The sequence below is a fragment of the Manacus candei genome, unplaced genomic scaffold (assembly GCF_025592945.1).
Source record: "Manacus candei isolate 608988 ecotype Guabito, Panama unplaced genomic scaffold, ASM2559294v1 h1tg000005l, whole genome shotgun sequence".
Classification (NCBI taxonomy): Eukaryota; Metazoa; Chordata; class Aves; order Passeriformes; family Pipridae; genus Manacus; species Manacus candei.
The window spans coordinates 25089892-25103155 of NW_026138053.1; the positions used below are offsets into that span (position 1 = coordinate 25089892).

General features: G+C 41.1%; 1 protein-coding gene across 3 annotated transcripts in view; it reads left to right on the forward strand.

Moving 5' to 3' along the window:
- The window catches only part of COP1 (COP1 E3 ubiquitin ligase), a 123571-nt gene that overhangs the window by 19807 nt on the left and 90500 nt on the right, over positions 1–13264 (forward strand). For all 3 annotated transcript variants that reach the window (XR_007905620.1, XM_051794157.1, XM_051794171.1), the window contains exons 7-9: positions 3759–3818; positions 5667–5743; positions 10603–10660. Coding sequence is in view for 2 of the 3 variants with exons in the window: in XM_051794157.1 (XP_051650117.1) it covers positions 3759–3818; positions 5667–5743; positions 10603–10660 (195 nt within the window). In the remaining variant the exon portion in view is untranslated. The remainder of the gene's footprint in view (positions 1–3758; positions 3819–5666; positions 5744–10602; positions 10661–13264) is intronic.

The following is a 13264-nucleotide window of genomic DNA, read 5'->3' on the forward strand; positions in this document are numbered from 1 at the left end:
GTGTTGGATGGATGAAGCTATGGGATAAGATGAAAGGTTTATCTGAAAAGACTACCTGATTTATCCTTCTCATGTGGACAGGTGATACTTTTTCCCCTGTCCTGGTTGGTGCAATGGCTTTCTATGTCTGGGAAAACGATGCTCCCTCTGGTAATGGTCTCATCTGTTTGAATCTGTGTGTATATTGTCACGAATGCATGAGAAGTGTGGATCAGAGCCTTGAAAGGTGTGTGACTGGACCATAATGTGACCTGTGAGCTTCCAAAAGTGTGAATCCAGATGCTCTGTTTGTCTCTCGTGAGCTCTGTTCAGCAGCTTGTTCGAGTAGTGTTCCTGGCACCATTTCTGCAGGAAATAACTTTTGCTGTTCTTTCCTTGTGCCTTTTCTGGAATTACAAAGGCAGTTGGTCAAAGAGTATGTGGCTCCTTGTGTGTTTTTCTAGCCTGTCTCTGTGGCACTGGGAGGCTCTGCTGAGCTTGTAGATTTTTGCAAACACTTAGAACTGGCACCAGGAGACCCAGTGAAGACTGCTCGTTGTCTGTGCTGTACAAACACAAAGGAGGAAGTTGCTGCTTCCCGAGGGGCCCTTGCTCCAGGAAAAACAGGAAGCTCAAGGATGAAAACTCAGTGCTGTGCCCAGCTGCACTTGTTAGTAGATAGCCAGCCAAAAACAAACTCACCATGACCTGGTGCTTAACATTGTGTAAGTCCTTGGTGGCTTCTTGACTTAAACATCTGAAATCCCTTTTCCAGAGATTATAAGAAATAGAGGCTATTTTGAGGTCATAGCTTTTCTTTTGTATATGTTTACTTGTGTGTAACATGGGACCAGTGTGTTATACACCTTCTTATTTTGGTTCATTCAATGGAGTTGAAATTATGAGGTTTAACCACTGAATTAAAACCTTCTCTTTGTCCACTTTGGCCTTTTCAGTTCTGGGAAAGCATCTGTGTCTGAGAAGAGAGTTTATAGTATGTGCTTCTCTTTTAGCATTAATTTCAGTGGTCATTCTAAGTGCTTTTGCTGACTTAATCCAAAGTTTGACAGGTGTGAATCTGCCCATCACTGGGACAGGACTTGGCTTGCTTTCTGTGCCCAACATAGTGAAAATCAAATTAAGGCCCTTAAATCTGGATATCCTGCAAGGACTCTAATTCATTTAGCTTTCCTTAAATGTCCCTCAAAGGCTGGCAATTATAAATCAGTAGTCTCATTTTTCAAAGTTTAATTGGAACGAATGTGGACTGATTTAAGGTCTTTGATAGATTAAAACGCTTGAGCCAGCACACCAAAAAAAAGGAAGGTCTCAATGTGGGCATTATTAACTCATTTGATGCTGAAGGCATGAGAAGACTTCTCCTAAAATAAGCACAAAACACACTTGCCTGCTTTTTAGACTTGCTGCTGTCAGGTAAGTTTACAGTAGGTTGTGACTAGAAGGAAGAATTGGTGAATAAAATCCCAGATCTCATACTCTTGGCCATGTGCAATAGTTAATAAAAGCTGGCCAATAAAAGGTCTCTGCTCTTGTTCCCATAAAAAGTCTCCTGTTTATGTGATGGCAGCAAGCATCAATTATTTTTCAGATGTCCAGTTTGGCTCTGAGCCAGTACATTGTAGAATAGCTGTTTTCCTCACTGTAATTTTGGAACTTGTAAGTGGTTTTGTAACTTCTTTTTAAATGGGGTTTATGAAAGTGGGGGACTAATGGTATTTGCTAGAGTTGAGTTCAGGCAGGACCCGTGCTGTGCAAGTGTCACTTAACTTTACCACTAATCTTGGAGCTATAACACCACCTACTACTCTTGCTGTAGGTTTCACAAGTGAAAATGGAATTATCTGTTATGGTGTAGTGGTTTGTAAATTATCTGTGGCAGTGTAGTTCTAAACCATTAAACTTCTGCTGTCTGTGCCTCAAATTAAACATAAACTGAAACCATCAGAGTAGAGAGAGATTAGGATATATTTATAGTGTCATCTCATTCCAAGGAAGAAGAAGCCATAGTAGAAATAAATGTGGACCCAGCAGTCCTTTCTTGTCCTGTGTTCAGGGACAGAACCTTTGATTAGTGTTTAAAAGGAAAACTGAAGTGGTGGATTATCTAATACAGAGCATGCATGTATTTGGAATGCTGTACAACGGGAGGGCTGTAAGTTGTGTTTTTTGTTTAAGCAAAACCTTCTTAAAAACTTAAAGGACCAAGTTTAAGCACTTAAGTGAATAAGTCTTTGGGAGTAGCTTGCCAGATATGTCCCACTAAGGCTAATATGTCTTGCTGTACTCATAACTGGATTTGGGCAATATGATATTCCCTGGTAAAGCTGAAATGACAAAAACTTGTTTTGCCTTTGGAGAATGTGTTGTGGACACAATGTGTTAAGTTTTCTGTGGACTTCCCAACTCGGCAACAGCTTCTGCTCACAGGCTATATTGCCAGTTGCTAAATTTTTACTGGGAGCTGATCAGGTGAACTTCCATCATGGAGGTGAACTCCGTGTATTTATTTAGACTTGTGCGTCTTGGCGAACCAGACTTGCCCTGGAGCTGAGCTTTGTCTATGTCCAGACCTGGAGCTCTCACCTAGAGAATTGTGACTGTTTGGGCCTTGCAAGGCTGGGTTTGGGCTCTGTGAGTGATTGGGTGGGAATGTCTGCTGAATGAGGGTGGGAATTGGGGCTGGAAATCGGATGATGTCCTGGCTTAGGTGTTAATCTTTGTCAAGTCTGTGGCTTCACTGTTGTTAGAGGTGAGTGAAGCCAGGTTGCTGACTGACTGAAAAGTAATTGAAAAACCTGGCAAATATTAAATGTGACACAAAGAAGGGAAAGGGCTGTTGAGAGGGGAAGTCTCCTTTCTGACCCTTTCAGAGATAGTCCTCAAATTGACTGGGGTTCATGGTGTAATCCAAGGTAAGTATCACACCTTTGAAAGAAATGCCATGTGGTGCTTGATTGGTGCCAGGAGCAAATCTTACTCCTAGTTATAATAGGTTTTTTCCAATCCAAAATTTTTATCATTAATTTTAAATTGGCAAATGACAGATTAACTGCTAGCATGAAAAATACTCTTAAAACCTTTTAGCAAAAGATTTTATTTTTTGTTGAAGGGTGAAGTGATAACTATTGCTGTCTTTCATGGTTTTTTTTTTCTAATTGTGACAAGACAAGGAAGAATGGTTTTGGACTGAATGAGGGTGGGTTTAGATAATGTATTAGGAAGAAATTCCACCCTGTGAGTGTGGTGAGGCCCCAGCAGAAGTTGCCCAGAGAAGCTGTGGCTGCCCCTTCCCTGGAAGTGTTGAAGGCCAGATTGGATGGGGCTTGAAGCAGCCTCATCTGGTGGAAGGTGTTCCTGTCCGTGGCATGGAGGTGGAACCTGATGAACTTTAAGGTCTCTTCCAACCCAGACAATTCAAGGAGTCTCTCCTTGGTGTTTGTGAGCCAGTTATACCTTGCATGAAAGATGTTAGAGGAGCATAATGGTATGAGTTTGAATAATGTGAGTCTCTTTGTGATTGACATCAAAGTACCTCATGCTCTTGTTTGGCATTGTTTCACAATAACAGCTTTGTCTTGAATGTGGTTTGTGTGCACACTTATGTTAATCTGAGCATTTGAGCCTCCTGCCTGGTGACTTTGGAACTGTGTACCACGCTGGTTAAGATAGTTCAGGTTCCTCTGTGAAAAGACGGCAATTTATCTTGTTGGTGGTGCAGTGGAGATTGATTTAGACTTCTCCCATTCTCTTATCCACAGCAATTGGAGCAGATCCAGAAGGAGCTAAGTGTTCTGGAAGAAGATATTAAGCGAGTAGAGGTGAGGTGCCCAGACATTGTTCCGACTCTGGCAATTTTTCATTTTCATCAAGCTGTCTGCCTTGCTGTGGGGCTGCTGGGTTAAATTTATGGCATTCGAGTCAGTAATGGGAAAATGAACAGATGATGCTCTTTCTTTAATTCGTTCATTTAGTTGATGTGTGGAGGCTGCAGGTTGGTAGCTCTTATATAATCGTTTCTTTCAATTTCTTTGTGTTGGTAGTAAGTATTCTCGAGTAGTTGCTAGAAATCAACAGGCAGTGTATTGATCAGAACCTATGATTTTTGTACATTGCAGTGTTCTGGCTGTTTGCACAGGTCGTTTAAATCTTAGCAGCATGTCACCATTAAAATGGAGAGGGGTTTGGGGGGTGCAAAAGAATTGTAATGCATAGACTGGGTAGGAGCAGAACCAATTCCTGCTGCATGTCCGAACAGATTCCCGCTACCTCCTGATATAATTCACTTATATTCACTCATCCTTAATAATGGGGATCTCTTTTTCTTGCTCCGAATTACACTCCGTGTATTTGTAAACCCATCAACGCAGTCCTTTTGTCCTTACTGAGCCCTCAGCTTCCTCTTTGGTCCTTTCCTCTAATCATTCTAGTGTTTAATCTTGGAGTAGGAAGCTGATGTTTCAGGAGTACATCAGACTGCCACCTCTCAAAATAGTATTCCCTTAAAGCTTCTTGGGATTCAGTTTGCAGGTCTGCTTCTCTCTTCTTGCTCATCTTGAGCAGTCAGCATGAGCTCCCAACCACTGCCCAAAAGCCTTTTAGGTTTCTTCACATGATTTATATGCATGCTGATGAATTAGCAAAATATAAATACAACTACAGGAACTTCCCTTTATCTAATAGCTAACTGGAATTTTTTCAGACCTCTTTTCCCTAAATGTTTCTCAAGCTTTGGGGAAATAAATATACCTTAGCATGTTTTCTTGAGACTGGTAAAATACATCTGGAGGTTTAGGAGAAGCTATTCCCAAAAGCTGTGGGATCCCTCAAAGAATATCCAGCTGCCTGTTTCTCTACTCTTTAATCAGGCATTTCAGTGGGCTGCAGCTAGGGTACATTCCTGGTGTGTGGTGGTGACCTTGGCTCTGACCTCTAAAGCCTGGGATCTCTCGTCACAAATATCCTACTTTCTGCCTAGCAACTAATGGGCACCTAGTGGGAATTTGAAAGCACAAGTAATATTGTCCTGGACACTCTTTGCCCCCAAAACTAATGAGCTGCTGCATCCTGCATAGCTTTCATTTCCCAAACAGATGAAAGACAGTCTCATACTGGGTACACAGTGGTGACTTAGTCTGACAGGGACAAAGCCAAGTTTATGTGCAAAGTTTATGTCTTGAGCAGTTGTCCCAGAGAAGACTGATAGATCCTCTTTTAAGTCTGGGGCACCACCTTTTCCCTGCTGCCTTGTGGCTGTTCTTGCCATGACCCATATCCAGCTTTACTTTGCAGTTGTGATGTTAAATAAGTTTGCACAGATCTCAAAAACGTACTTAGAGCTTGCATGCTCTGCCATGTTTAAGAGAGGTGCTGGGTTCAAGGCAATTGGATGCTACCCACATCTACTGGGTTTTTGAAGTATAAACTCCAGAACTGCCCCTCTTGGGGCAGTAGAATTTTTGAAATCCAGTTGGAATGATAACTGAAAAGAAATTGAAGAAAATCAATGTTTTGTCACATACAGTAAAGATTTTTTAGGTAAGAGTTGGATAAATGTAGACACAGTTGGTTATCTGCTTGGAAAACCAGAAATACTATGTGAACACTGTGTATTAGACATACTCTTCAAGCTTTGCCAGCTTTGCTGTAACGTGGCTTTCTGGTTTCAGGAGATGAGTGGCTTGTACTCCCCGGTCAGTGAGGACAGCACGGTGCCGCAGTTTGAGGCTCCCTCACCGTCACACAGGTATGGAGCTTGCAACTCAGCTTGGACTTCAGGCTGTCCATATTGCACTGTACTTGCTGGGCCTCCCCATGCCATGCCCAAAACACAAGCAAAGCTTGTTTGTGAGTGCCATAAGTATTTTTCTGTTCTGTTTCTGATGGATATAAACTTTATGTGAAGAAAAAGCCATCCGAGTCTGCAGTTGAATGAAAAACCTGCTCTAAACCAGATACCGTGGAAAGCTGATGGCTTTAAATGTCACATGGATTAGTAAACTTGAGTCATAGGCCTTTGCTATGATATGGAATATTACTGTTATTTACATGCTGCCTTTTCTGAACATTATGCAGTTCTGCCTGGCATGTGAAAGGTCTTAATTTTGTATGATATTGGTGTCCTCTGGCTTCCCCACTCTGGTGTGAATAGCTAAAGGTACAGGCTGGGGATCCAAATTTAAAATATACAACCTGTTGATTCTGTTTATCTGCTGTCTGCTTTGATTTAATGAAATGCCTTTCTAATAACATAGTTTCAGTGTGGATTTTTGTCTGGAATATTGCATAGTCTGGTTTCTTGATGACAAAATTGCAGATGTTTCTTGTGTCCAAATTGCATGTGCCAGGGTTTGAAGTGCTGTACTTTGTAGATGTGTCTTTTGGTAGTAAGAAAGCTCTGATTTTACAGGGTTATGTTATTAAGTGATCATCTCTCCTATCTCTTAAAAGTAGAGTTCTCTAAACTGTCAACTTCTGTTATAAAATTGTACTGGTAGATTTTTTGCTGTTAGCAGTTCTAAACTTAATAGCCCAGGAGTAAGGAAGGAAAAATTATCAGATTTCCTCTCCTACAGAGACTTAGATAGAGTGCTCTGATGAGGAACCCAGCAATGTTGGCTGGGATTTCCTACCAAAATGCTGTTTCTGGACACAGAGACCAGAATCTCTCATATTTCTATGAAGCTCTGACTGGCCCTGAGGGAAGGGACAGGAATAAGGCCAAGATGGATGGGAACAGCATTTCTAATTCAACTCTTCGCTGCTTCTTTAATTCTTTTTGGGTGCAGGTGTGTTTCTTGACATGGGTTATTGCTGTTTTGCCAAGAAGCAGTTTTGTGAAGCTGATGAGATTCTTGTCAGGTTCTACTAGTTTCCTGGTTATTGGCTATTAAATAAACTGGTTTTGCTCCATGGTACTGATGCTTGAGGAAAACCTGAGCACTGACTGGGCTCAATTTGTTACATTTTGAAGGCCCTCAGGCCTAGAAAAGTTGTGTTGTTTTGTTTTAACAGGAGATTGTTCTTATGAGTAGAAATATATCTCTATTGCTTGAGCCAAGCTAAGTAACAAGCTCCCAAAGAACTCTTTTATCTGTTGAAGGCTGGAATAACATTTAAAGCCCAAGAGTTTTAGTAAATATTTTAGTGATCCAAAATATTTTAGCAATTTTTGGATTGATGTACTTCCCCTGGGCTCTCCTGGGAGATGGCAGTGGGTTGGCCCTGTGATGGGAGCAGAGGCCACAGGCTTTTTCTTGGCCGACATTTTCATACCTTTCTGGTTCCATCTTGGCTGTGTATTGAACTTTTGGGTTTTCCCTCTGGTACAACACACCAGGGGTTTGATATAATAGGATATTTAGGGGTTTTCTAGGGAATGTGGGGTTGCCTTTTTCTCTGAGCTTGAGAAGACCTTATGTCTGTTTCTCAATGACATTCCTGCATTAAGAAGTAGCCTTGAGTGATTGAAGAGAAATTGGTATGTGAAGGAAATGTCTGAACATTGTAACTTCTGTCCCCACCCTATCCTTGACCATTTTGTGTAGTTCAAGTGATAGAATTGGTGTGAATTACCATAACTCAGATTCCAGAAAGGCCTACCACTTGAAATTAACTTTCTTTTCAACATGAAATGTGAGTTTTGAAGAATATCTCAAACTTTGCTCCTTGAAAAGGATGGTCCAGAACAGCTGGTGGTTTTTTTTCTTTTCAGCTCTGTTAGCAGAAATATTTAATCTCAAGAGTGCATTTTAGAGATGCCTTGAACTACTAAGAATGAAATACAAATATAGTTTGAGATGGATTCACTTCCATGTTAAAAAGATATTAAACTTTCAGAGACTTTTTAACTTATCAGTGAATTAAAATGATATATTTAAATTGAAATATAACTTGTTAACATGCTTAACGCCCTGTTAATGAAATATAATTGTATAACACTTTACTAATGTATCTTATAAATAGTACAAGGTTATCACAGACTGGAGATGAGATGAAGAAAATTTCTTTACCCTTTGAATTTAAAGTTCAAGAAAATAGAGTTCTTTGGAATTTAGTTTTATCTGGTCTCTAGTGACTTGCCCTTATTCATCTCCTCCCCCTAAATCACAGGCTTGCTTCATTAATTTTCTGTTTCTTTTCATTGTTCGTAGCTTCTTTTTTTCCCCCCTCCCTGTTATTAACATCTTCCAAATGTGAAATCACTGTGCCTGCCCCCAGCTTCCCTCAGAGGTTCTTTAGCAGCAGCCCGAGCCCAGCCGTGGTTGTTGAGCACATCCTCGGCTGCGAGGGACACGTGTTTTCTCTTGTGCCTACACAGGGTATGATGAAATATTAAATTGGGTAATAGCACAGCCCTTGTTTACAGCGTTGCAGATTGCTGGGTTTGTGTACTAATAGAGAACAAGAGGGGCAGAATAAGGGGAAGAGAACAAATAGTTCTGTGTGGGGGTTTTTTTCTGAACAGGCGCTCGTGCTATTTCTGCTCCCAGTAAATGGTGCAAACAGGAGATAGGAATAAGCAACTTCCCTGTGACTGCTATTCAGCAGTAATAGCAATAACAAACCGTCACTAATAGGAGTTTCTGGGGGAAGATTCTGATCTGGAAATGAGTTGCTTGGTAACTCTGATTCAGTTATCGAAATCCTGATCCTCCTTCCCTTCCATTTGTTCTAATTACCCCCTCCCACCCCTCTAATGGGGTTTGTAGTCTGCAGGTTGCCGTGTTTTTTGTTGCTGTTGTTCCAAGTTTTTAAATGTCATGTTGGGGTGGCTGAATTTCCCATCAGAACCTAACGTTACAGCTTTTAAAAGAGAACTGAGAGGGCACTTCTGTAATTTTCTGATCACTTGCTTCCTGTTTTTTGAAAGGAAAAACATTCAAGCATATCCCAGTTAACTCAGCTACAGGCACTGCACAGAAATGAGTTTGAATTTGTATTCTGGTTAGGGGGATGACGTCTGCACTCTTGAAGGCTTTACATCACCAGACAACCTGCAGCAAAACGAGACCAGACACTATAAGTCTCTGTGTTTTGCTGTTAATTGCCACTGTACCTGTCTGAGTGAAGCACTTTTTCATCGCTTTCCAGCCAAGTGTGTTATTCCTGCTGTTCCTGGCAGGATCTGCTGTACATGTTTCATTATTTCTTGTGCCACATTCTAATTTAAAGTTCATTGTCCCCAGCCATGCCTCTGAAACAACAGCTCTGCTGTTTTCTCCCTTGCAGCAGCTTGCAGCAAGTAATCATTTTCATCCCTTAGATTTTCTTGGTTTGCCGCTTTTGTCTTGCCTGGAACAGAATTCAATCAGTCTCATTGTCCAAGTTAATTGTTAAGTCTCATTAGTGGTTATCTGTCATCTTTCTGTTTCTCTCCACTTCCAGGGGAGCTTGAAAACATTCTGAGAAATATTTAAGCATTAGTACCACTGTTTCATTCTTCTGGACTTACAGGTGCCCCAACTGACACTTCAACAAAACCACTTGGTTTATGACCAAGAATCTAAAGTCTATGGATCAGGTCTGGCAGCTGTCATATGATCATCAATAGGTACAATCATCTTTGACAAAACCAGGACTTACAGCAGTGTTCTAGCAGTTTTTGAAAGAAACCTTCAGCTTTCCCAGTCAGTGCTAAAATCTAAGGTTACCTTGTAGGCAAGACTGAGAATAACCAACCAAGATAGTTTCTTTTCTATCCAAGCCAAATGACAAAGCAGAAGTGAGTTACAAAGATTTTTTAGAAACAAATCATGTTGATGCTCATAATTAATAAAATGCTGTTCTTGTGTACTAGCCTTTTGTTGTCCTGAAAGTATTTGAAATCTGAGTGACAAAGGTGCTTTAATCTGACTCTGGTGTCTTACTGTGGGAGCTGAATATTTTGCCTGTATGTGGAAGAACACTGAACTACTTGTGTTTTTCTTGCATCAGTAGATCCTTTTGCAGTTTTGAAAGTTAAATTTCACTTGCTTTGCATGCATTTGCTAAGTTTTGAAAACAATGATTTTAAGGTATGTTGTGTCATTATAGGTACTATGTAGCTATGTGTGGTTTAGCATTTTCTAATAATAGTAATCCTGGCTGTCAGGTGTTTTTTGGGTTTTTTTTTTTTAGTTTTTCTGTTTTTCATTACTTGTCCCTGTTTTGTGTGTCTTTAAAGCTGTCTGGAATACTAGTCTATGTCTTACACTGATTTCTCTAACTTTTCCCTTCACAGTGCTGTTCAAATGCCATGGCATTAAACTGCCTTTTTTTTTTTTTTTAAAGGAACTGAAAACCAATGGTAACACGTTATTTTCAGAATGTCTTGTCCTGCATATTTCATACAAAAGATACTTTTGCATTCTAATCAGAAATTATTCGATTGCACTACACATGATTGTGTGTGACAGCATTCTGCTCTAGGAGAACTCTGTATTTAAAAAATAAAAATCTCTCCCAAACCCCCAAACAAAATATAACCTTTTGTTCCCTGTCTGTAAAATGGATTTCAAAGGCAAATATGCTGTGGAGTGTCAAGGAGGGAATAGCAAACAGGTTAAAAATGGTAAAGAATGGCTGTACAGTGATTTAAGCAGACCATTTCTTTTGTTTTTGCAGTAGTATTATTGACTCCACGGAGTACAGCCAGCCTCCAGGCTTCACTGGCAGTTCCCAGGTAAGATAATCCAGGTGTCTGTGCACGAGGGGGGGTGTGAGAGAGTGGATGTGGAGGTTGGGCAGTTGAGGTGCACCTTCATCCATCTCCAGGGTACCAGTCCTGGAAATGCTTTAACTGGTTGCATGGGCAACTGCAGCTGTAGGGGCGACTGGGAGAAAGACATTTGGTGTAACATATTTAGACATCTTTTTTCCTAAAGCTGACTCTTCCATGGGAAAAGGGGGTATTTTTTGCTCTTCATCTCCCAAGTGGGCAGCGTTTAGGAAGGGAGGTAAATCCCTGACCCTTTGCATTGGCTGAAATAGCTGTGGATCAAGCTTGACTTTGAAAACAAGGAACACTCCAAACATGCAGCTGTTTTGTAGTTTGTCCTCGTCAGGGCCTTACAAACTGTATTATAAATGCACATAGAGGGTAAAAAGTTGCATACACAATGGAGCTGTTTGGCAGGCAGCCTCCAAACTGTCCAATCCTCAGGGCCTCCCGAATTCCAAACAGCACTGCTGTAGTCCTGCAGCTCAGAGGGATTCAGCTGGGCTGAGAAGGTGACAGTGATACCCAGCTCACAGCTCCGAAAACGTTAAACAGTTTTGATTTGGACAGATGGAGTGCTGGTCACGTTCCAGCTGTGCCTTGGGTGCTCTCTGGTGGTGGTGGTGGATCCCTGGAACACAGCAGCATCAGACTGGTAAACAACAAGTAGCAGTGCTGTTGGATCTTATTTGATGTAAAGAAAAAACACCCGAGTTTTGGGCTGATGAGCATATACATGTGCACACAGGTTTTTGTGTTTGCAGCTCTATAACTAATTGGTAATTAGAAAATCCCATCTATTAGTCTGGGGGGAAAAAGCCTGTTGTTCCTGCTGCTGTGGTCTTGGGAGGATTTTGCTTGAACAAAGGGTTGTAGTTCTGCCTCACTTCAGAGGGCAGGTGAAATGTGGATTTTTATGTTCAGGACTCTGATGTGCTACGCTGTATTTGTTCTCCACTGACACTACTTGTCTCAGTATTTCCAATTTCAAATACAAAATGAATAGCATAGCTATCCTGCTGGTGAGCTCCCAAAACAAACAACCTAGACTTTTTAGTCATTCTGTATGACAGCCTTATTTGTGTGAGAATAATCTTTTCTGTCCTCAAATGCAATTTCTTGTCCTCAAGAGTGCAAGATCCGTCCTCTCTAGTACAAATTTTCAAATTAAACTTTAATGTATGTTTGGATGGGGAACTGAAAGACAACCCTTGAATTTAAACACTTCATTCAAAGGTAGTCTAATTTCAGCAAGACTTTACCATAAAAATAGTTTTAAAAATATAAACTAAATTGTGCTTTTTTCCCTAATTGTCAGTCATGGCAAAAATTATAGATTGGGCACTGCTGGCAGTAAGAACTATCTAGGATGGACAGCACAGCTTTCTTTCTCAATATAATTACTTTTTGCATTGCTCAAAAACATGTTGTTAGGGAAGAATTTATATACTACAAAGCTCCAGGACAGTTTTCTTCCAGAAGCTGAGCTTCAGAAGTAAATAGTGGACAAGTCATGTAGGCCCTGGGGAACTCTGCAGGTAATATTTAATGACAGTATCCCTTTTCCTGCTAGAAATAAGGAGCTTGTGTACAGCTATGAAGCTTTTTCACAGTTAGAGGACTCTTTAGAGCACCTGGTGGAGCTCAGACAGTAAAATCACTCTTGATAAGAGCAATCCAAACTATTGTCCTCGACTAGGACAACCATAGTAGTTTTAGCCACTGAATAAAAATCGCTTGTGTATCTTTTCTCTCTTCCCTTATTTTTCCTCCTGTTGCCCAGCATTGCTTAGCAAGCAGCCTGGGAGCAGACTTGATAGAAACTGAATATGTAATTTTGGTAAAACACGAGCAGATTGAAATGCTTAGCTGGGGATGGTCTGTTGACAATGGGTTAATGCAGATTGATTGATTCCCCAGCACAGCTGGGCCAACCTGTGCCAACCTGAGACCTGCTCCAGGGGGATCTTTGGAGACCCAGCAGGAAATGGCACAGCAGACAAACACTTGCCATGATTGATTCCATCTCAGTGTGGACTGGGCTTATCTGGCAGATCAAACTCAGGCTTGGGTTATGTCACTCATCATGGCACAGGCAACTTGTCTTGAGACTGAAGTGGTTGTTCTTTGCTTAAAGTTGTCTTGAGCCCAAATCACTCCTGATATGCTGAGAGAGGCTGGAGCCACTGCAGGCTGGTGCACAAAAATCATGTGAAGAAGCTATAAAAGTGTTCTGTTAGGTATTTCTTAAAACCGTAACATTTTAGAAAATTATACTTAAAAGGTATTGATGTAGGAGCACTTCCCAGTGTCGTGTGCTGGGACTGGAGTTGCTTTTGAGATGAAACAAGCTGTGCAGACCCATCAGTGCTGTCACAGTGACAGTGTGTGGCCTCGGGTGGGAAGTGGTGTTGGGAGGTTTCTCTGCTTGGGGCTTGCTTTTTCCCTAAAGTGTGAGATTACTGCTTCTGCAGGTACAAGCAAAAATGTGAGTGGGCTGTAAACTTAGTTTGCTGGATGGCTGTAATGAGGACAACCCGTTCTCCTGCATGGATCGAGGGGGAGTTG